Below are 23,953 nucleotides of genomic sequence, written 5' to 3'. Positions count from 1 at the left end.
ACCCCTCAAAGACACCCCCTGAGACGATGGCTGCCATACTGCAGAGGCTACTGGTGGGACCAGTGTTGGGAAGGCACTGCCTTGACCTAGGGCAGCAGAGCCCAGGGATTTTGGTACAGCCCTTCAGCTTACATTGGGCCCTTGGGTTCTCTAGTGCCTACAGTCACAGAAACCAAGAGGTAGCAAAACACCCCCATCTCACGCTCCACTGGTGGGAATGTACAATGGTGTAGCTGCCGTGTAAGAGTATTGGCAGTGCCTCCGAAAATTAAAAATAGAATTACAATATGATCCAGCAATTCCATTCTGGGTATATACCCCAAAGAATCGAGATCAGGGATTCAAAGAGAGATTTGTACACCCATGTTCATCGCAGTAGGATTCACAACAGCCAAGAGATGGAAGCAACCCAAGTGTCTACTGACAGACGAATGAAAATACACACACAATGGAATACTGTTCAGCAAAAAGGAAGGAAATTCTGACACATGCTACAATATGAATGAACCTTGAGGACATTATGCTAAGTGAAATAAGCCAATCACAAGAGGACAAATACAGTATGATTCCATTCATATGAAGTATGTAGAATAGGCAGATTCATAGACAGAAAGTAGAAGGTTGGTTGCCAGGGGGAGGGAGGAACGGGGAGTTATCATTTAATGCGTACAGTGTCTTAGTTCTGCAAGATGAAAAGAGTTCTGGAGACCGGCTGCACAACAATGTGAATACACTTACTACTGAACCATATGCATAAAAATGGTTAGGATGGTAAATTTTATATTATTTATTTTTTACCACAATTTTTAAAATGTTCCATTAAGAACATGGGTTTTAAAGGTTTGGCAATGGATAAGACCTAAGTAATTTGTTTGTTTTTTTCTCTTAGTACTGGCTTTCCACCTAGCTCTGCTGTTTAACTTCTCTGAGCCTCAGTTACTTCATCTATAAAATGGGATCAAGAGTGTATGTGCCCTGCATGGTTGTTGTGTTTATTATGTGAAGGGAAGCTGGCTAGATCCCAAGCACAGTGCCTGGCACACAGCAGGGGCCCCATCAATGGCAGCTCTTATGTTCATCATCGTCTATTACTATTATTTTCATTATGATCATTAATTATTACTGAGTCCTGGATGACATCACAGCACTGATGAGCTGGTCTGATCGGTTACCAGGATTTACCCTGAAAAGGAGAAATAGGTGGCTTTGGAGAGAGGATGGCTAATCTGATCACTTTCTGAGTCTCAGTGACCAAACAAGGGAAAGTTGTGGTCCTTGATGTTATTTTAAAAATAAATTGAGGGGCTTCCCTGGTGGCACAGTGGTTGAGAGTCCGCCTGCCAATGCAGGGGACATGGGTTCGTGCCACGGTCTGGGAAGATCCCACATGCCGCGGAGCGGCTGGGCCCGTGAGCCATGGCCACTGAGCCTGCGCGTCTGGAGCCTGTGCTCCGCAACGCGAGAGGCCACAGCAATGAGAGGCCCGCATACCGCAAAAAAATAAATAAATAAATAAAAAATAAAATGAGGGGCTCCCCTGGTGGCACAGTGGTTGAGAGTCCGCCTGCCGATGCAGGGGACACGGGTTCGTGCCCCGGTCTGGGAAGATCCCACATGCTGCGGAGCGGCTGGGCCCGTGAGCCATGGCCGCTGAGCCTGCGCGTCCGGAGCCTGTGCTCCGCAACGGGAGAGGCCACAGCAGTGAGAGGCCTGAGTACCGCAAAAAAAATAAATAAATAAAATAAATAAAAATAAGATGATATGGACTCACAAGCTCTGTGAGTTTTTCAGAACTATGCCAAAGATCAAGGACGGGCAGAGCTGCAGATCTTACAGTCAGCCTGAAAAAGTCCCAGGCTGGTCTAGAAGGATCCCCAGGCCCTAATAGCCAAGGACAGCCACCCACCTGCACAGGGAGCTCTTCAGCCCCTGACATGCTTGGGCTACTCAGAAGCCACAGAAATAGGCTTGTCCTGCAGCGTCAGCCTAATGAGATTTCAAGTTCAATCACTGTTGTTTATTTGACCTGCCTATTGGCACCAAGCAAAAGCAGCGTGTTCCACTTCTAAGACTCCAAGTTTCCAGACTCCAAGCCCCGAAGCCAGGCTTTTTGCAGGGCACAGACGGCTTGGTCTCGAGTTTCACATCTCTGCCATCCAAACCACATCTTCCTGGCTCTGTATCCCGGGGATTGCGTGGAGCCCCCCTATACTATACCGAGGCAGGGTATGTTCCTAACTCAGCATGTATTTCCAACTCCTTGGCTGGGCTCTCGAAACCCTTCCTGATCTAATTCCTGCCTCTCCCCAGCCTCATCTGCTACTCCCCCAAGCACACCTCCACCTCTGGCATTCTAAACTATGCAGTGTTCCTCACACATGTTCCAGTTCCACCAGCCTCCTTGACTGTAAACAAAGAATGCTTCTGCAAGGAATGCCCTTCCTCCTCACAACTGAGAATTCCTCGACACCGTTCAAAACACAGCTCAACTGCTACCTCTTCCAGGAAGCCTGCCAAAATGTGTGAAGGGTCTGAGACTTTACTTGCAAGGGGACAAGTGAGCCTTCCACAGTTTCACGGCTGCCAGCAGAGAAGTCAGACTCCTGGGTCAGAGACAAAGGGCTTCATTGCTGACCGCACAGAAGCAGCATGAGCTTCATGTCTGTGACAGTTCCCCTCACCCCCAAGTCCCAGGGGGCAACATAGAGGGGCCCACGTGGATCCAGTGTGTGCAGTGGGTGTGCATCACAGCTGACCAATGTCAAGCTTAGAGCACCCAAATCTCATATAATGGACTACAAGCAAACCTTCCCTCTGCCAAGGAGGGAGAGCTGGCTCTGTCTTCCAAGGCTGCTTGCTGTACAAGCATCCTGGAAAAGATAGTCTGAAACCAAAGGGCAATTAGCGCCTCTGCTTATAAAATGTGCAGAAACTCCAGAAACCAGGAAGGACTGTTTCCTGACAGAATCTTCCCTGGCTACCTCATCTAGCTCTCACACAGGGCTCCCACCATGCTCTGTCCACCACTGCCTTAGGAAACACGTATGAATCCATGTTATAATGACCCGTTTACTTTGCTGTTCCACCGCTAGCCTGGGTCCTCTCTGCTGTTAGGGAGACACACATTATCTGCCAGACACACATTAAGTGCTCAATGAATGTGCAAATAAATGGATGAGTTGAATAATTAACACGGGGAATTTTGACAGCCATGGTTTGGGGTAATCAAATAATGATAACAACAAAGAGCTGACATTCACTGACTGCTTATTCTCGCGTTCTAGGCGCTGTCTGGTATGTTTCTACCTGGATTATTTTATTTTATCCTATATGGAAGGTACTCTGATGAATCCACTTTACATGTGGGGAAACTAAGGCTCAGAGCAGTTAAGGGATTTCACCAGTCACACAGCTACTAGCAGTAGAGTTGCACTCTGAGCCAGCTCTCCTTGGGCCCAAGACTTACCCATCCCGCTAAAGAGCTTCTCCTCTCAGAGGGCATCTAAGCTTTGGGGTGTTTGTGAAAGTGGCCAAAGAAGGAAGGAGGGAGTGCCTGCCTTTTTGTGTTTACAGGGGTGGCAGCAGTAGCCTGCATGTCACCATCACCTACTCCCCGGTGTGACTTGCAGTCCCTCAGCCATCACGGTGGACACGGAACGCACAGATAGTTCCTGCTGGAACCTCACACCTTCCTAATCTGTCCCACACTGGGCCAGATGGTATTTGGCCTTGGGAACAGCCTGGAATGCGAAACTGACCCTTCTCCCTGAAGAAGAGAGGAAGCGATGAGATAAATTTGTGGACCACTCTCTTGTTTGCTACAACTTACAATTCTCAAACAGCCATTCCCCTTGACCTTACTAATAATCAAAGAAATAGAAACAAAAAGAAAATACAGGTGGTCACCCAGTATAACACTCACTGTAGGTGAGGGAGGGTTGGTGAAATTATCTCAGAAATTGCTGCTAGAAGCAAAAATAGTACAACCTTTGGAAGGAAAACTGGGCAACATCTTTCAAAATCTTAGATAGGCACACCCTTTTTTTTTTTTTTTTTTTTTTTTTTTTGCAGTACGCGGGCCTCTCACTGTTGCGGCCTCTCCCGTTGCGGAGCACAGGCTCCAGACGCGCAGGCTCAGCGGCCATGGCTCACGGGCCCAGCCGCTCAGCGGCATGTGGGATCCTCCCGGACCGGGGCACGAACCTGTGTCCCCTGCATCAGCAGGCGGGCTCTCAACCACTGCGCCACCAGGGAAGCCCCTAGGCACACCCTTTGACACAGCAATTTAATTTCCAGGTTTTACACAAAGAAACACTGGCAATATTGTTCAAAAAGATAGATGTCTATAGCAAAATTGTAAATAGTTCAAACGCTCTTCTTAAAACACTCAAAACATACAGAGTTCTACAAAGGAAAAGTCTCTGCAAAGTTCAATTCTTCCAGAGATATCTACTAGTAATGATTTTGTGTACATTTTGCCAAGCTTTTTAATGCATGCTGTTTTTTTCTAAAAATGAGATATTTTATAAGCTATATATATAAAGTATATCTTAAATACATAGTAAATATACTCCTTTGCAATTGCTTTTTATTCACTTAACATTTTATTGAAGACATCCTTTTATACCAACTTATACAAAACCTGTATGAAACTGGTTTATCAACTTCACAGTATTTTGATTTTGCATGTGGAATCACGAATTCCTTCTTGAAGGAGATTTAGGTTGAGGAGAGTACAATTTAATATAGCCAGGTTATAGCTCAAAAAAAGAAAAAAAAAACACCTCCTACTCCTTAAAAACTGCTCACCCACAACAACTATTTATTTGGGGATTGCTTATCCACTTCTCAGAATGATCCAGAGCTCTTCAATTTTCCCTATAATGTTTTCCTACTGGATTAAGGCATGAGGGCCTTACACCTGGCCAGAAATTACAAAACCAATGCAAAATATAAATCTAGAAACACAAATGGACCCAAGTGTCTGGTTATAGGACTGTGGAACTGTACATTCACACGAGACTCTGCCAATCACTCTTAGAACCACAAGTATGTTGTTTTCTATAGAAACCAAGATACGTCCTGCCAACCTGGCCCCATCCTGGAACTTGTCAGCACCTGACCATCACCGATGCTTCTTGTCATTCATTAGGCCCATCCTTCCTTCTATTTGTATCCCCAACACCCAAACCACACACTTATGACTCGTGAGGACAAGAAGTGCAGGGTGAGTCAGGCTTGAGGCAGGGAACACGGAGTTTCTAGCAAAATGCATTACTCAAGAGGGCGAGGCAGAGCTCTAGAGAACTTAGCCCAAGGCCACAAACATCAGTGGGAAGAGGCCCGTGGAGTCCTGAAACACAGTCTCAGCTTCCAGGGAAATTCCACTCTTTTTTTGCAGTAGGTTGATGGGAACCAGGGGAGAAGGCAGTTAGAACCCAGTGTTAATTACCTGTCAATAATAATGAGCCTTATACAAAGAGCTTTCATAAACCTTGCCTTACAAGACTCTCACCCAATTCTGTGAACTGGGGATTATTAGCTTCACTGGATAAAGAAAGAAACTGAATCACAGAGCTTGTGAGGGTCAGGACAGCTCTGAACCCAGGTGGGCCTCACATCTTGTTCAGACCTCATTCTGCCCCCAGACTGACCGACAGGGAAGGTCTGCATTTTCTGGGACTTGGCCACACACCCCTGCCCGCTATCACACCCCCAGCAGGACTCTCCAGGAGGCTGGGCCTTTGGGAACTGACTGACGTTCTCTAAGGAACCCACGCCGTCCGCCAATGCACTTCTGTTAAACTAAACCCCAGTGACTCCTCAGCAGGGTGCCCTCTGCAAGTCCATGAAATTGACAAGGGTGACTCCAGCCTCGGAAATCAGGGCAGAGGGAGCAGGCAAAGCTGACACCCCACCTGCATTTACTCTGTGAGGAATGAACGAGCTGGGGACAAGGAGAACCCGAGGACCAACAGGGGAAGAGGCCATTCAACACGCTTTCTCTGCCCGCTCTCTTACTGGGTCTCTCTGGGCTTTGAAGTAACAGGATGCTTGCTGTTCAGTGCAAAACAAACAAATCTTGGAGAAGTTCAGCCACAGCTTACCACCCCTCTTCCCCCAGACTTGAACACAAATAACACTAAGCACCCTCGCAGCAGAGGAGACACTGAGTTCACCCTGGTGGAAAATTCCACTGTCATCGTCCACAGTCCGCTGTCTGCCCTGACCATTCTCTTGGACAAGGAAGTCGCGGGGTTACTCAAATCACGACTATCTGGGCGACGTGGGTAGTGAAATTTGTCTACCTAGGCCCTCAGAAGTCTCTGGCAATATCTTGGAGTTGGTTGTATGTGATTGAACCTGTAGGTTCAAATAAGGTATGTTCGGCTGGAGAAACAAACAGACCTGCTCTTTTATATCATATTCTAATGTAAAAACAGAAAAGACAACAAATGCACAACGTGCTAAGCTCTGTCGCTCTGAGCTGTATTTTAATGAGAGGACGCGTCCCTTCAAAATGGTGCCTTGGCTAATTGGGCCAGATCCTTCATATCTGGGGACATGGTTATAAACAAAAGCCTTGCATGTGTGCATAATGGCCTGTCTGCTCTCTAGCTTCCAACAAGCCACTCTCCTCCTAACCCCTTGCGCGAAAGCAGCACAGCACCGGTCAGCCCACCCAGTGGCCCATGAAGGGGAGAGGCGGAGGGCTCCACACAAAAGCCTCACAGAAAGACGTCAGACCGCATCACCATCGCCGGTGCGCTCAGGTGAAATAAGACATCATGTCCTTTTCCCCTTTCGCATGTGAGAGCAAAAACAGACCCATGCCTTGCACATACTGTGTTAGGTTTTCTAGACGGGCCTATAGTGTTACTGTCTGTGACTTTCCGTGGGCCTCCTTGGGTTACCATACATATGAATACACACCCCAGCATGTGAAGAAAGGAAAATATGGGGGTGCTTGGTGAATATTTTTAATTGAATTCATCTGGGAGTTTTAAATCCTGAAAATTTAGCTCCTGTTTATAGTAGCTTAAGGTTGGAACAGCATGTGATTTTTGTCCTTTTGAGTGGCAAGCCTCCCTTTTCCACTTAAGAGAATGTCTCATTGGCACATAACGCATTTTCCAGAGCCAACTGTAACAATCATTAAATTGCCAAACTGTGGAATGGGACAGTGGTGATGACGTTCGGTTGTTCTCATGCCTTTGAAGGCAATCGAGTCTTTACGGCTTCCCACTCAGAAAAAGGAGCTCCACGTCTCTTTACGCTTGAGTCCCAGCTCAGTTGTGTTGGGACAATGGTAACCCAGGAACCAAAGAGGATTCGAATGGAAGGATTCTGTGGGCATCTGAAACCAGACCTTGCTTCTCTGACTGCTGGCAAGGCGTTTGACAACAAGCAAGGCTCTGTAGTGAGGTAACACACCACCGTTCCTGCCACATGACCGCCCTTTCACAAGTGCCTTGCAAAGTCTCCAGGCTGTTCTCTAAAGACCCATGGGATTCACCAGGCACTGGCTGGTCAAGCATCAGATGCCCCAGGTCACCCTTCTAGCCAATCAAATTGGAGCTCATTCTCATAGAGAAACTTGCTGAGTTAAATTCCAAGGGCCTGAGCAGGAATCTGGAAAAACTCAGTGAGGCTCTACCTTCTGGATTTCTCGGATATGTCTCTCCCTGTCACTCTCCTGCATTCTCAGGACCATCGTACACAGGGGTTCATGATCAACGTATGAACCTACATCTGCAGGCATGGGGATTCTGGGCCTCCCAGCTGAGCCTGGAACATGGACACACAGGCCGTGCAGACTCAGGAAAACTGCCACAAACTCAGAGGCTGCAGCACACAAGTGCAGGCAGCTGCTCCCTGAGCCGCGCACGCTCTTGGCATCTTTGAGGTGTGGTCTCTCAGTCACCCGCCACTCTCAGAGCCTTGGTTCTCCCCGTCACAGGGCTCAAAGCCTGACACAGCTGCCTCACTCGGAGGGCAGAGCGGGGAGCATGGGATGTGCACCTGGGCCTCCAGCAGGTACAGAGGTGCTCATAGCAGTGCTGTTGCCCTCTGGGCTCTGGGAAGCTCTCCAGAGCAAAACTATACTATCATGCAATCATATACCTTTTTTTTCTTGAACACAAAAGCTTTCTTTTTGTAGTCCACAGCCCTAAGAGTTGTGTTTTCCCTGCCCTTTCACAGAGACTTAAATCTGGAACATTCTAAAGCTTTTTCCCTCTTGGTACCATCTGTCTGTCCGGGTTTTTTTTCTATTTTTCTGTTTTTTTTCTTCTCTCTCTCCCCACCTTCAAAAGCTGGTCTCTCCTCCCTCCTGACCTTAGTCAATCCTGTCTTTGTTTCACAGGCTTCTGTACTTTCAGAGTCGGGAGAGATGGTGAAAATCATTGCCTTATTTAAAGATGAGGGAAATGAGGTGACCTAGTTTATATGTGACAAACTCATGCTTCCAGCCTCTGCCACTAAGTCTCTCTTCATTTCGCCAAATGGCTTGCCCTCCATCAGCTCCCAGGTCCCTTGAATGGGGGTCTCACCACCACACAAAGCTGACTGGACCCCCCCAGCCTGCAGTAAATGTCTGAGCACTGTGTCAAAACAAGCAAAAAGAACCCATCCAGTCAGCAGAGGGAAGGAAATAATAAAAACCAGAGAGGAAAGAAATAAAATAGAGATTAAAAAAACAACAGAAAAAAAAAATCAATAAAACCAAGAGCTGGTTCTTTGAAAGGGTAAACAAAATCGACAAACCTCTGGCCAGGCTCACTAAGAAGAAAAAAGAGAGGACCCAAATAAAATAAGAAATGAAAGAGGAGACATAACAACCAATGCCACAGAAATACAAAAAGCCATAAGAGAATACTATGAACAGTTACATGCCAACAAATTCGACAATCTAGAAGCAATGGACAAGTTTCTAGAAGCATACAGCCCACCAAAATTGAATCAAGAAATAGATAATTTGAATAGACCAATCACTAGAGATGAAATAGAATCTGTAATTTAAAAACTTCCTACAAACAAAAGTCCCAGACCAGATGGCTTCACAGGTGAATTCTACCAAATATACAGAAAAGAATTTCTACCAATCTTTCTCAAACTCTTCCAAAAAACTGAAGAGGAGGGAACACTCCCAAAGACATTCTATGAAGCCACCATCACCCTGATACCAAAACCAGAAAAAGACACCACCAAAAAAGAAAATTACAGGCCAATATCTTTTTTTTTTTTTTTTTTTGCAGTACACGGGCCTCTCACTGTTGTGGCCTCTCCCATTGCGGAGCACAGGCTCCGAACGCACAGGTTCCAGATGCGCAGGCTCAGCGGCCATGGCTCACGGGCCCAGCCGCTCCGCGGCATGTGGAATCCTCCCGGACCCAGGCACGAACCCATGTCCCCTGCATTGGCAGGCGGACTCTCAACCACTGTGCCACCAGGGAAGCCCGGGGCCAATATCTTTGATGAATATAGATGCAAAAATTCTCCACAAAATATTAGCAAACTGAATCAAACAACACATTAAAAAGATCATAGACTGTGACCATGTGGATTCATCCTAAGCTCACAAGGATGGTTCAACATACACAAACCAGCACCACATAAAAGAAAAGACAAAACCGCATGATCATCTCAATAGATGCAGAAAAGGCATTTGACAAAATTCAATGTCCATTCATAATAAAAACTCTTACTAAAGTGGGCATAGAGGGAACATATCTCAACATTATAAACGCTATTCATGACAAACCCACAGCCAATATAATACTTAACGGTGAAAAGCTGAAAGCCTTCCTGCTAAAATCTGGAACAAGACAAGGATGCCCACTCTTACCTCTTCTATTCAACATAGTATTGGAAGTCCTAGCCAGCCATAGCAATCAGATGAGAAAAAGAAATAAAAGATATCCAAATTGGAAGGGAAGAGGTAAAACTGTCATTTTATGCAGATCACGATTCTATATATTGAAAACCCTAAAGACTCCACACAAAAACTACTAGAACTGATAAACGAATTCAGCGAGATAGCAGGATACAAGATTAACGTACAGAAATCGGTTGCATTTCTTTACACTAAAAATGAAATATCAGGAAGAGAAAGTAAAAAAAAAAACAAACCCTTTTAAAATTGCATCAAAAAAATAAATTACTTAAGAATAAACCTGACCAAGGAGGTGAAAGACTTATATGCTGAGAACTATAAAACACTGATAAAGGAAATTAAAGATGGTTCAAAGAAATGGAAAGCTATCCCATGCTCTCGGATTGGAAGAATTAATATTGTTAAAATGGCCATACTACCCAAAGCAATCTACAGATTTAATGCAATCCCTATCAAATTACCCATGACATTTTTCACAGAACTAGAACAAATAATCCTAAAATTTATATGGAACCATAAAAGACCCAGAATTGCCAAAGCAATCCTGAGGAAAAAGAAAAAAGCTGGAGGCATAACCCTCTCAGACTTCAGACAATACTACAAAGTTACACTAATCAAAACAGCATGGTATTGGCACAAAAACAGACATATGGATCAATGAAATGGAATAGAGAGCCCAGAAATAAACCCATACACCTATGGTCAATTAATCTTCAACAAAGGAGGCAAGAATATACAATGGAGAAAAGACAGTCTCTTCAGCAAGTGGTGTTGGGAAAGTTGGAGAGCCTCATGTAAATCAATGAAGTTAGAACACACCCTCTCACCATACACAAAAATAAACTCGAAATGGCTTAAAGACTTAAATATAAGACATGACACCATAAAACTCCTAGAAGAGAACATAGGCAAAACATTCTCTGACATAAATCATACCAATGTTTTCTTAGGTCAGTCTCCCAAGGAAATAGAAATAAAAGCAAAAATAAACAAATGGGACCTAATCAAACTCATAAGCTTTTGCACAGCAAAGGAAACCATACACAAAATGAAAAGACAACCTACAGACTGGGAGAAAATATCTGCAAAAGATTCAACCAACAAGGGCTTAATTTCCAAAATATACAAACAGCTCATATAACTCAATAACAAAAAAACAAACAACCCAATTTAAAAATGCGCAGAAGACCTAAATAGAAGACCTATGTCTCCAAAGAAGACATACAGATGGCCAAGAGGTACATGAAAAGATGCTCAGCATTGCTAATTATTAGAGAAATGCAAATCAAAACTACAATGAGGTACCACCTCACATCAGTGAGGATGGCCATCATTAAAAAGTCTACAAATAACAAATGCTGGAGAGGGTGTGGAGAAAAGGGGACCTTCTTACACTGTTGGTGGGAATGTAAATTGGTACAGCCACTATGGAGAACAGTATAGAGGTTCCTTAAAAAACTAAAAATAGAACTACCATATGACCCAGCAATCCCACTCCTGGGCATGTATCTGGAGAAAACTATAATTCGAAAAGATGCATGCACCTCAGTGTTCATAGCAGCATTATTTACAATAACCAAGACATAGAAGCAACCTAAATGTCCACTGACAGATAAATGGATAAAGAAGGTGTGGTACATATACATAACGGAATACTACTCAGCCATAAAAAAAGAATTAAATAATGCCATTTGCCGCAACATAGATGCAACTAGAGATTATCACACTAAGTGATAAAGAGAAAGAGAAAGACAAATACTATATAATATCACTTACACGTGGAATCTAAAACATGACACAAACGAACCTATTTACGAAACACACTCACAGACATAGAAAGCGAACTTATGGTTACCAAGGGGGAAAAGGGTTGGGAGAGGAATAAATTAGGAGTTTGGGGTTAGCAGATACAAACTAATATATATAAAATAGATAAACAACAAGGTCCTACTATATAGCACAGGGAACTACATTCAATATACTATAATAAACCATAATGAAAAGAATATGAAAAAGAATATATATATGCATACGTATAACTGAATCACGTTGCTGTACAACAGAAACTAACACAACATTGTAAATCAACTATACTTCAATAAAAATAAATGGGTAAATAAATATTTAAAAAAAAAGGACCCATCGACTACCAGCCACAGCAACACCACCTAATGATTATGGGTACACTGCTTCTTTTCCTGTGCTAAGGCCACAAGGGGTGAGGGAATATCCTGGATCCCCTCAGAAGGCTGGGGATGCGTTCTACACCTCAGAGAAGAACGTGCAGTGGGAAGTTTGCATAACGTGCCTAGGCACAGAGAGGCTGGCCCTCGCAGGCCCCATAGAGCAGGCCCCATGTCACATGGCAGTTGCCTTGTCCTCTCCTCACCAGGCCTCTGCATCTGAAACCAGCCACCTCTTTGCGAAGATAAGGTACAGCTGAGTCACCTCTCGTCTGGGAGTCTGGACACCAGTGACTCGGCCTGGGTCATCCCCCAACCTACGCCAGGCCTTTCTTCTGTGAAATGATGTCTCTCTCCATGTTCAGAATCTATAATTCTCTAAAAAGCAGCCCACCTTTGGACTGAGCAACAGGCCACTGAGTAGCGGGTGCAATCACAAGGGGCCCAGCGAGAAGCCTGGAGCAGGGGGACACCTTTCCAATGGGCCACTGGGTTCCACTTAAGGTTTTCTTGCTCTCAAACTGCCAGACCGGGGCTGGGATCATAAATGACGTGGGTCATGCCAGAGGTTTTAGGGTATTTTCAGGTCGGATGCACCAGGTCTTGTTACTAGGGACCCTGACCAATGCACCCGATACTTCAGTGTTCCCCTTCCAAGGCTGAGCCTCAGCCATGCAAATGACAACCGAATTGAACGTGTCCTGCCATTTCTGAGGCAAAGTGCATATGGAGGCAGAGCCTGTTACCAGACTGCGGCTGTCTGGCCAGAAATGTAGGCATTGGGGAATCTTGGCAGAAACGAAAACAGGAGAGGTGCAGGGGAGCCAGCTCCCTCCTGCAGCCACTCTGAAGTCTGGGCCAGCTCTGGCAGGCTCAGCAAAGGAGTGTGTGCCTCGGGTGTGAGCACGGGGAAGATGACCACTCACGTGGCTCCTTTTGCCTTCTTCATCGCCCATTGACGTAATGACCGTCTCTGAAAAGACCATCTGTCCAGTCTGGTTGTTGGTGATCTATAGGAGAACAAGTACAGTGAATGTGAAATAGGAGGAATTCTGGACAAATCCCACAGGTTGTTTTTTTGTTTTACTGTTTTCTATTTTCTGAAGCAGAAGCACGTGTCAAAGTAGACAGAATGCCCACTCCCTCCCCTCTTCTTAAATGCATTTTTTTTTATATTTATTTTTTAAATTTTCTTTATTTTTTTGGCTGCCTCGGGTCTTAGTTGCAGCATGTGGGATCTTTCGTTACGGCACGCGGGCTTCTCTCTATTTGTGGCGTGTGGGTTTTCTCTCTAGTTGTGGCACGCGTGGGCTCTGTAGTTTGCAGCACGCAGGCTTAGTTGCCCAGCAGCATGTGGGATCTTAGCTCCCCAATCAGGGATTGAACCTGCGTCCCCTGCATTGGAAGGCAGATTCTTTACCACGGGACCACCAGGCGAGTCCTGTCCCCCTTTCTTTCTGAGCTCCACCAGCAGCGTCAGACGGTGCAGCGATAAGAGATGTAACAGAGCCTACAGCATGGGGCCGAGGAGGTCTATGTAAAGCACACAGCCCGTCACCTCGCAAATATTCAGCGCTAGCTATTTTTATCATTCCTGGGGCTCATTTACTTGAAACTCAGTGTCAGCTTTCTTTTCAACTACAGGTCTGGGTATTGAAAGAAGCAGGTTTTAGCTATAGCTGCCCCACTTCCTGATTCTGGGGAACTGTTTTGTTTCATCAAAAAAGTGCTTAAGTACTATGGGAGGCCTGGCCCTGTATTCCTCTATCCGTTGCCTGCCTTCTGTAAACAGGAACAGGCACCTCAAAGCTGAGCCTTAGAAACCTGACGTGGAACCCAGGCTATTCCCACCCGATCCAAGGCCACGTCAAACCTCTGTGTTGGTGATAAAGACAGAAAGACGCCCAGGAGCTAGGAGACCTGTGTTCTTTGAGCCCTGCCTCAGACACCAATGACCATCTAGTATGTAACCTGGAACAAATCATTTCTATTCTCTGATTCACAGTTTTCTCATTTCTAGGTCATCTTTAAAGTTCCTGCCAGCTCTAATGTCACAGGCGTCTGCAGCCAAAACAAAGTGGAAACTCTTAGGCTAATGTGCAATAGTGGATCAAATTCTAGTTCTAATTCCAGTTCTGAGGAGATAAGGATCATGTCTTCATCAACATACTTTATTTTTATCTAAATAATTCCTCTCTCTGGCAAAGAGATGATGTCTTCTTCCTTTATGCCAGATTTTTACAGGATTAACCAATGTTATATTTTTTTTAATTGTACAGTCCTACATGTATAGGTTGCAGGACTTCTCAGAGCCTTTATTATAGTAAGGTGCATTTTTGTATCTCTAGGAAGAGAAATATGTACAATGTTTTCCAAACATGTTTCACCCCTGAGCCCTTCTTTTATAAAGCATCACACAGGACAGGAGCTCCATGGAACCCGCTAGAGAACTACTACACAGTGCGGATACCGTAACTTTACTGTAAGAACAACAACAAGAAGAATTTGCTGCTGGATAGCACTTCATAGTTTACAATGACTCTCACATACTTTAAGTTATTGGACCCCCATAATACCGTAATGTAGATGTTGATATCCCTATTTGCTAAACGCAGTTAGTGAGGGTCATGAAATTGAAGTAAGTTTTTCAAAATCACACTAGTTACCGGTAGGACTCACGTTTGGGTATTCTGATATCTACAAGGAGAAAATATAAGAAGCAGCCGAAACTACTGGCTGATTATTCTCAGAAAGGATGACTTAATACTGGTTTTGACAAGAATAAAACAATCACTTTTGGAAACATTCTCCAGTCTTCAGACAAGCAATGCGAAAGGATTCTGCTTCGCAGGTGGAGCATTTATTTATGCGGGGGGTACACTCCGGAGCTGGGCCATCAGTATGTAGCAGAAGAGCCACACAGAGGCTACTTTATAGTCAAGGCAATGGCCCATGAAAATGGACCCCTTTATCCTCTATAGCACAGAAGTGCTGTTGTTTCAACCCATTACCTGGGCACTTGAACAAAAGCAGGTCTCTTTTGTGAGAGCTGTCATGGCCTTGCATGTAGGCATTGAGATGAGATCAGAGGTCAAGGTCCTTGATGCTCACAACAGAAGGTCAACTCTACAGCCTCTAACAATGACCCTGAACATCTGCACACCAGACTCTCTTCGAGAGAACACAGGCCAAGTGGTTTGCTCCCAAAGTCCTGCCAAACTCATATGGGAGACATCTCACACTAGGGGCAAGCTAATGTCACATTCCTCTAGGTTTGCAACATTTTCTTCCTCGAGTCAGACTGAGAACAAACCGCTTGCTCTTCGTGCAAGATATTGGACCAAGAGACACTTAAGATGTGTGGTAGGTTAGGAAACACTCTGCTGTAGAATTTTGAATAGATAACCAGCAAACAAAAGAATATTTCATCTCCTGGCTATAGAGGCTTTTTCTTCTGAAGGCTGAGTATTACCACATTTGCGGTCCTCCTAAGGAAATGGTGAAGATCTATTCACTACAGCATGAACTCTATTTCAACTCACTACTGAAACACGGATAAAAACCTGTGAAATAGGGCTTCCCTGGTGGCGCAGTGGTTGAGAGTCCGCCTGCTGATGCAGGGGACACGGGTTCGTGCCCCGGTCCGGGAAGATCCCACATGCCACAGAGTGGCTGGGCCCGTGAGCCATGGCCGCTGAGCCTGCACATCCGGAGCCTGTGCTCCGCAGCCAGAGAGGCCACAACGGTGAAAGGCCCGCGTACCGCAAAAAAAAAAAAAAAAAAAAAAAACCTGTGAAATAAATTCCTCAAATTCGATACTAGGAAAGTATCTCTCTAAACACTTGTTTGCTTCCTTTGAGACAAACGATAAAAATCCCTGAACATTCCTTTGCAATTGGACTGGCGGGAAGAGTAGAGTTAAATTTGCTGCTTAAATACAAAAGCAATTTATGTTTTTGATACATATCTTTCCCCCTTTAAATAGCTCCCTCACTCCCTATGGTTTTTAACATGTATTTTACTATCCTCATTTGTATTTTTTGGCTTGTATATCAAACATGTAAACAAGACCTTAGTCCTCTGATGGGACCAGGCGACGAGGAAAGGAGGAAGTGCTGGCCACGACCATCCTTACCTTGTGAATTTCTCGGTGGACGTGGATGGTGTTATTTCCAACCTTGGTTTCCGTGTTGGTCTCATTGTGATAGCTGGGAGGTAAGCGTGCCAGGTTCACTTCTGATGACGTTTTAGCAGCAGCCTCTTCTGCCTCCATCTAATTAAATCAATGGATTTAATGAGCAATATTGTTTTCTCTTGATACAAATCAGAGTCCATGAGAAAAAAAGAACCGCTTCTCTTTTCCTCCTCTGCAATTACAGTGGTGCTGATGATAGTAGGTACCAGTAATTGAGTACCCAGTAGAACAAGACGTTGTTCTAAATGTCTACGTATATCATTGCCTTACATCTCACAACCTCCCTGTGAGGTGGGTGTTAACGGCCCCACTTTACAAGTGGGGCAACCGAGGCTCAGGAAGACTAGATAACTTCCCAAGACTCTCAGTGGAGGGCAGAGTCGGGATTTGAGAATGCCTCTGTTGAACAGTCTTGACCCCTGTATAGATGCTCTAGGTGCCACGCCCATCTCCCCGTGGCCTAATCGGGAGGTCACCCGCATTTGTTCCCTTATGTGCCAACAACCACCTCTGTCTCTCTTCGAGAGCATTCTCTGGCTGCAGAAGTGTGCTCAGTCTGCACAGGCCCCACGGGTTAGGGAGTGAGCACTCCAGGGACAACCCTTAACCAGTGAAGGACAGGCTACGGGGGTAAGTACCCCAGTGCCCTCTCCCCTCAGTGGGACGGTCTCTCTCCAAGGACCCCAGGGGGATTGAGCCCTAGTTGTCCCTAGCAGTAACCTGCTCATCAGCACAGCCTTTATTGCCTCTCTTCTTTTCCATCTCACTTTCCCACTTCCTCCTCGTGTTTCTGGGGTCACATCACAAATGAATTATTTGCTCCCAGATCCTTGTTGCAGGGCCAGGTTGGGGTGGGGACCCAACCTAGGACAGCCCCTTCCCCACTGCAGGTGGCGCCACAGCCATGTCTCTTCCCCACCCACCCCCTAAGTACAAGAGGGACCCCTGTAGAGGGTCAGGTGACTAGCTCCCGGGGCGCACCCTCCTCCTGGCTCTTCTTGCACAAGTGTCCTTTTCTGATGCCACGTTTCTCAGGCCACTGTCCACAAATCATGAGCTTCCATGACATCTATACCAGACATGTCAGTCAACTTAAATCTGGACTCAATTCCAGCCCCAGTCCTGATGAGTGGGCAGGTGACAGTGTGACCAGTCACAGTTGATTGGACTCAAACAGAGGTCATGTCATCGACTAACTGAGCCAACCCGCCACTCTCTCTAGGAATTTAAAATGAGAGACACAGAGAGAAGTTGTAACTGGTGCTTGGCTATTTTCCAACAGTGCAATCTTTGACTCTGGGCTATTCTTATTCCTTTAAAGGAATCCTCAAAAAAGATTCTATTTTAAAAATCACTGTCCTCCATTCCCTTACATACTACGTGAGGCCCCCCTCTTTTCCTTTCTCTCCCATCCAGATTTGCTGACCTGGGTATACATGGGGAAAGAATTCCCATGTCTCAATGTAGCACAAAGACACTGCACCAGAAGTGTGAAGAAAGTCTGGTCAGCATAAAGGACCGGATAACCAACCAAGGACTTGGTCAGCAACCGCTGTGTTTGACCCTGAGACAACTCGTCACATGTTTGAACCCTGGTCACTGGCTCCGTCATCACCATCACCTCCATGCTTGGGCATCAGCTATGTCTGAGCCATTGCGCCAGCTCCTTCCATACCTCCTTAAATATTCACAGCAACCGTTAAGAGGAAGTGTTATTACCCTCATTTTGCAGATGAAAAGAATGAGGTTGAAAAAGGGAAGGAATCTGCCTAAGGTTATCACATTCTTAGTAAGTGGCAAAACTCGGATTAGAACTCGGGTCAGTCTGACTCCAAATTATGTGCCTTTCCTAGTATGTGATTCTGCTTATACTTTTGCTGGGGAGATAGGAGAGCCCCACACAAGGCAGTTTGAGGATGATTATGACAGTCTGTAGAAGCGAGTCAGGGGTTCAAAGAAGAGAGAAAAAGGCTTCCAGGTGGAAGAGGAGGCATGATTGGGTTGGTCTCACAGAACAGATACGATTTGGATAGAGAGGAGCATAGAGGAGGCGAAACTGGCAGCCTGGATGAGAATGGTGTGTCATGGGCTAGGGCAGAGGGTCCATGCTGTACCCTAAATGGATAAAATAATGGATAATGAAGTAGAGACAAACTGACAGGTGAGTCCAGGGGCAGTTCTAATGCAGACAATGTTAGCCTGGTTCTCAACCGAGAGGCACCTCAGAGTCATGTCCAAACTTTTAAAAAATATATACATATCTGGATCCCTTCCAGACCTGCCGAATTAGAATTTCTGGAGGGGGGACCCCACATATCAATGAGCTTCCCAGATGATTCTGAGATATTCCCTCCCCTCTACTCGCCCTCAGGTAAGAACCTTTGCACCAAGCAATGGGGAGCTGCAGCAAGTTCTGAAGACTAGTTGGGAGATCATACAGAATCCAGAGAAGAAAAAGAACGGAGTCAGGGGACTAGCTACAAGCAGGCTGAGAGTCAGAAGTTTTATCTGGGGAGGGGCCTTCTAGGTGGTAAAGGCTCCAAATCAATCTAGAAGGACCAAGCCACTGAGCGCTGGCCACTAGGTTAGGCAAGAAGTTGCCCGCAGCATCGTCGGAAGGCAGCACAGTAGAAAGTGCCCAGGTTCTGGAGTCAGGTAATGGGGGGCAGGGGCAAGTCCCAGCTCGGCCACAAAGCAGCCACGTGACCTGGGGGCAAGATACCAAATATCTCTAAACCTCAGCTTTCCTGTTTGTAAAATGGGGATGATTCTACTTTGTTGAGCAGATGTAACGATTAAGGATCATGAAATCTGAGTGCTTGGTACAATACAGTATCTGTCACCCTGCAAAGGTGTAATACTTGCATAACGTAGTCGTCTAAGAAAGCAGTTTTAGAAGAAGCTAGTTTGCCGGCGGATGTCTGGGTAGGAGTGGAAAGGGCAGGTAGTAAATAACATGTGTTCCAAGGGTTTGCTAATAAAATGGAGTAGAAATGGATGAAGCTAAGACAGGAGATTTAAGACTAAGAAAAAGGCTTCTTAAATTTAAGTGAGAGATCCTGAGATGTTTAGTGATAGAAAGGATAGCTGGGAAAGAACAGGAGTCTGGAGATACTAGAGGGACTAAATCCGGAAGGAGAATGGAATGTTTCAATGCTTTTAAAATTTCTATAGGAATGGTAATCCTCCAGTTTGGCTTGCACATCATTGACAAGTTACCAAATTTAGAATTTGCTCTGGGCTGAACAGATAGTCTTTATATAAAACCTTCTCCCCCTCAACCAGTGGTTATTTCAACAGAATGAGCTAAAGCTCTTTCATAGCACCACAAGCTAAAAGTACAGTTTACAGTGGAAATTTCAACCACAACTATTACTGCCACTCGCAAGAGAAACTTAAGCCTGAAGCAACAGGACTTGTTTCACAGAGGCGGAAAGTGAATATTGTTTAAAATGGCACCTACAATTGGTTGAATCTGCGTGTCTGTTAAAGGAGCAGAGTAAGAAAAACTGGAGAGAGAAATTCAGGCTTGGTATTGGGATTCTTCCTAGGAATAGGTGAGGTGGTAAGAACATTCTAAAATATGCCAGTTACAGATGTGGCAATGGAGGGGCGGGGAATGGTTTTATCCTCACAATACTTTTATCAGTAACATACAGAATAATTAAACAGGAAAACAGGAACAGCCCAGACTGAACCATTGGAAGATTTGCTTCCCCTCAATAATGATCCTACAAGCAGAGTTAACCTTTTTCCCTTAAGAGAAATCAGCAGCTGAGTCAGCTGGAATATTTTAAATGTCAGGGAGTTACCTGAAAGCAGATTCGTGATGCAACTCTGTAAACTATGTAAACAATTAATGCATCCGGCCTCGTGTCCTTTTTGGCTCTTCTCTGGGACAGTAAGTAAACAGCAACTATCTTATGTTTATGAGATTTGAGAGGCTTTCTGGCAGTCTCTTTTAAAAACTTAATACTAACAGCCATAATCTATTGTGAATCTATATCAGACACTTGTGGTTCTTTTGTTATCATTCCTACTACTGTTATTAATATGATGATAATGAGAGCCATTATTTATTGAGAACCAACAATTTCCCATAGTCCTGACAACCACACGAGGGGGCAACTTATATTGCCTCAATTTTACTTAACCTCATTTTTATTTTATTTTATTTTTTGGCTGTGCTGCGCAGCTCGCGGAGCAGCTTAGTTCCTCGACCAGGGATAGAACCCGGGGCCACGGGCCCACGGACCACGGCAGTGAAAGCACCAAGTCCTAACCACCGGACTACCAGGGAAGTCCCTACTTAACCCATTTTAGACGACCAGAAAACTTGCTTTACTTACATCCTCTCATTTAATTCTCCCCATTACCCCCGAGGGGAAATGGACATTTCCTCCATTTCAGAGCCTGGATCCCATCACTCGTAAGCGGCAGAGCTGGGATGAGAGAAGGAAGGTTGGTTCCCACTGAGCGGGGTAGAGGTGCCAGCCCATGTCTCCCCCGGTGGCAAACTGCAGAAGTCAGGCAGAGCCATGTCTGGAGGAGGAAGGCTGGGGCCCAGGCAGAGGCAACGTGGCCAGCTCCCTCGGAGTCAGCACCACCACAACGTCCCGCTGGCCGCAAACTGCTCTCATCAATGAAGAGACTGAAGGGGCCCTGCCGCTCCCTCATCCCCCCTCACCAGGGGCTGCCGGCAGAGGACCATGCTGCATGGGCAAGTTCACACTGAATGAAAACACGCAGGTGACCTGGTCAGGCTCAGTGGGAATCCATGGGCAGGAGGGAAGCAAATGACCTGCTCTAGAACCAGAAGGATTGTGAGCTCAGTTCAATTTGAAGGTGCAGAGTGAAAAGACACTGGGGCCTCTGATGCTTCGGCGCCTTTCATTGTTCCATGTCATGATTCTTTCGCTTTCTCAGGAAACAGGAAGGCCACAGGTTTTAGAATCTGGCCTGTCCAGTGGATGTTCAGATACAGCTGCCCATGCAACCGCCTCCCAATCCAGTGTCCCCTTCACCAGTGTCCAGGGTCCACCAGGCTGACTGTTGTGGGCAGGAAGGGGAACTAACCCAAACCACACCGGGGTGGGAGGAGAAAGCCACCTCTCCTGGTAGACCAGAGCCAGCTTTGGAGACTTTGTCCAAATGCAGTGCAGAGAAGCAGGGATGTGGAGGCACCTGACCTTCCAGCCTAGACATCTGGTCCCTCACTGACTCCTTCACTGTATGGCTGGCTTCTCTCCAAAGACAGGCTGCAGCAGAGGCAGGCCCAAGAGGGGCCATGCCTACCCACCCCAGGCAGCAGGGTCCCCTGGCTGGGAGAGGTGGGCCAGCTGCACCTCCTGTCCAGGCAACCCTGGTGATGCTTGCATGCCCACCATAGAGGATGCCATCCATAGTGTTTGGACCTGGGAGGCAATGGAAGGAAGAAGCCAAGCAAAGTTTTCCCAAGGTATCTGGTATCTGATAACTAACAGCTGCTATATATTGCGCATCTATTATACGCCAGGTGCTACACATATCGTGGATTTAATTCTCACGGGACACTGAGGTACAGGATGTTAAGGGATCTGGCAATGCCACCTGCTAGTGAATGGCAGAAGAGGGCCCTGAGCCCAGGACTGACTCCAAAGCACTCTTGGGGTGGGGTGGGAGGTTGCCCTTCACACAGCTTCTCCTCCTCTCACCCACCACCCTCTGACAACTGACATTGCTGGGATTTAGGACTCCCAGTTTCCTTCTCTGCCCCACATGGCACTGGGGAAGCCCAGACAGATTACCAGCAAAGCTCAGGGCTCTTTGTCCCCACATGACACCCCAACTGTCTCTCGGGAAGATGGCACAAGCTCAAGGCCCAGACAAGCTGGGACTTGAGATGCCTGGAGCTTCCTCAGCAAAACCACAGCGCTGGAATACCAGGGGCCTTGCAAGCCTCCGCTGAGGACAGGATAAGGCCAGCTGCACACCTGAAGATAATTGCAAGGTGATGGCCGGCAGCCTGCAGGCAGGTGGTGACCCTCCGCTGCCCATGGGCAGGTCCGGCCGGAGTCTCTGGCTGGACAGACTCAGATCCAGAGCTTTTGGCAGGAAGGCAGAACGAGGCGGGAGTTGGGATCACCCCGCGCTGCCTTCAGATAACTCGGAATCTGCTGCCCGCCCTGCCCAGCCCTTTAGCGGACCTGAGGACCCTGGCCAGCGCTCGTACCACTGCTTCCCCAGCCCCCGCTGTCGCCAGCCTCGCGCTTCCCCGGAGCGCGGGCCCTTCGGGCGCACTCACCTCCTCCACCGCGCTGCGCAGTTTGTGCTGCGTGTCCTCCATCAGTTCCTCAACCTCGCGGAACATCTCGTTGAGAGTGGCCTCCTCCTGCGGGTAGCTGAGAGCCGGGCCGGGCTCGAACGAAGCCGGGGTCACTGTCGGAGCTGGCGCGGGGGCCGTGGGGACCGCCGCCGCCAGCAGCAGGCACAGCAGGGTGCCCGCCAGCCATCGCATCTCGGCTCAGCGCCCGCAGCCGCCGCGCCGCCGCCTGCGCGTGCCAGAACGCTGTCAGAGGCGCGCCGACCACCCTCTGGCCCGCGCCGCCCGCCCCCGCCGCCTCTGGCACTACGAGCCGGGCCCGCCCCCGGCGCCCCGCTTCCCGCACCCACTCCCAGATGGGAGGAGGCCGAGTCCCCTCTGGACGCAGCTACCTCGCACAGGGAAGACCCCCACCCGCTCCAGCCCCGCGCCCGAATCCCCTGCGTACCCCCTGGCGCATCCTCCGGCACAGGCTGTGCTCTGCCCCCGCCCCCAGTGATAGCCCCTCCCGCGAGCAACAGAACCCGGGTGCCGCCAAGCTTACAACCCTCTCCCCTCACCGCCCTCCCCACCAGCCCCCCACCCCGGCTTGGTCCTGGGTTTGAGCCCTGTTCCCTCCTCGACCAGGTCAGAGCACAGCTCTGGTGCCGCGACCCCACTCCCACCCCATCCTTACCCGAGCCCCCATCTTGGGTGGTCAGAGAACAGCTCATCACCGCCCCCTCCCCATCGCCCGGGTCGGAACCAAGTCCTGAGCCCAGTCCCTCCCCCACCCGGGAGCTACCGAGATGAGCCACCTCCCTTCCCCGCCGCCGCCCTTCACCCACCCCGACTGGACCGAGCTGTGCTCCGGGCTGGACTTTCCAGGCCTCGCCAGGGGCTGCCTCGGGACTGCGGAGCGGGAGCGGCGCGCTGCGCGGGCCGCGGGTGCGGGGAGCTCGGCGAGGATGCTGCAGCGCTGCTACCCTGGCGAGCCCGCAGAGCTCGCCCCGCCCGCCCCGCCCCGCGGGAGGGGCCGCGGCCCAGCCCGCCGCCAATGGCCGGCCCGGGCGCCGGCGACCTCCCGCCCCAGGCTGGCCTCCTCTGCCGCCGGCGCCCGGCTCTACCGGAAGCTGTCGCGGTCTGTTCATCACGTTGCCCCGCGGCATCCCAGTCCATTGTCGTCTCTGGCCCAGATTCTTGCCACAGTTTACGGGAGGCGAGGGGAAGGTGTTTTTTCTGGGTCCCACCTTGCCTTTTCCAAGCCATCCTCTACCCAGCAGGCAAGATAAAATCCAAGCCCCTTAGCCTGGCGTTCAAGGCCCATCACAAGCTGGCCTTAATCTGTCTGCCGTGGTTGTTTCAGTACTCCAGCCAAGAAAACCCACTCCTAACTCCCG

General features: G+C 47.6%; 1 protein-coding gene across 1 annotated transcript in view; it reads right to left on the bottom strand.

Annotated features, from left to right (window-relative positions):
- The window catches only part of DKK3 (dickkopf WNT signaling pathway inhibitor 3), a 46,955-nt gene extending 23,390 nt beyond the window's left edge, over positions 1-23,565 (bottom strand). Inside the window, exons 1-4 of the mRNA XM_079930704.1 lie at positions 23,402-23,565; positions 22,557-22,803; positions 16,214-16,351; positions 13,005-13,088 (exon numbers count right to left, since the gene is read on the bottom strand). Coding sequence (XP_079786830.1) covers positions 13,005-13,088; positions 16,214-16,351; positions 22,557-22,769 — 435 coding nt within the window. The 5' untranslated portion in view covers positions 22,770-22,803; positions 23,402-23,565. The remainder of the gene's footprint in view (positions 1-13,004; positions 13,089-16,213; positions 16,352-22,556; positions 22,804-23,401) is intronic.
- Positions 23,566-23,953: the final 388 nt, after the last annotated feature.

The sequence above is a fragment of the Stenella coeruleoalba genome (assembly GCF_951394435.1).
Source record: "Stenella coeruleoalba genome assembly, chromosome: 8".
Classification (NCBI taxonomy): Eukaryota; Metazoa; Chordata; class Mammalia; order Artiodactyla; family Delphinidae; genus Stenella; species Stenella coeruleoalba.
The sequence above is the reverse complement of the archived record's forward strand: the minus strand, read 5'-3'. Positions and strand labels throughout refer to the sequence as shown.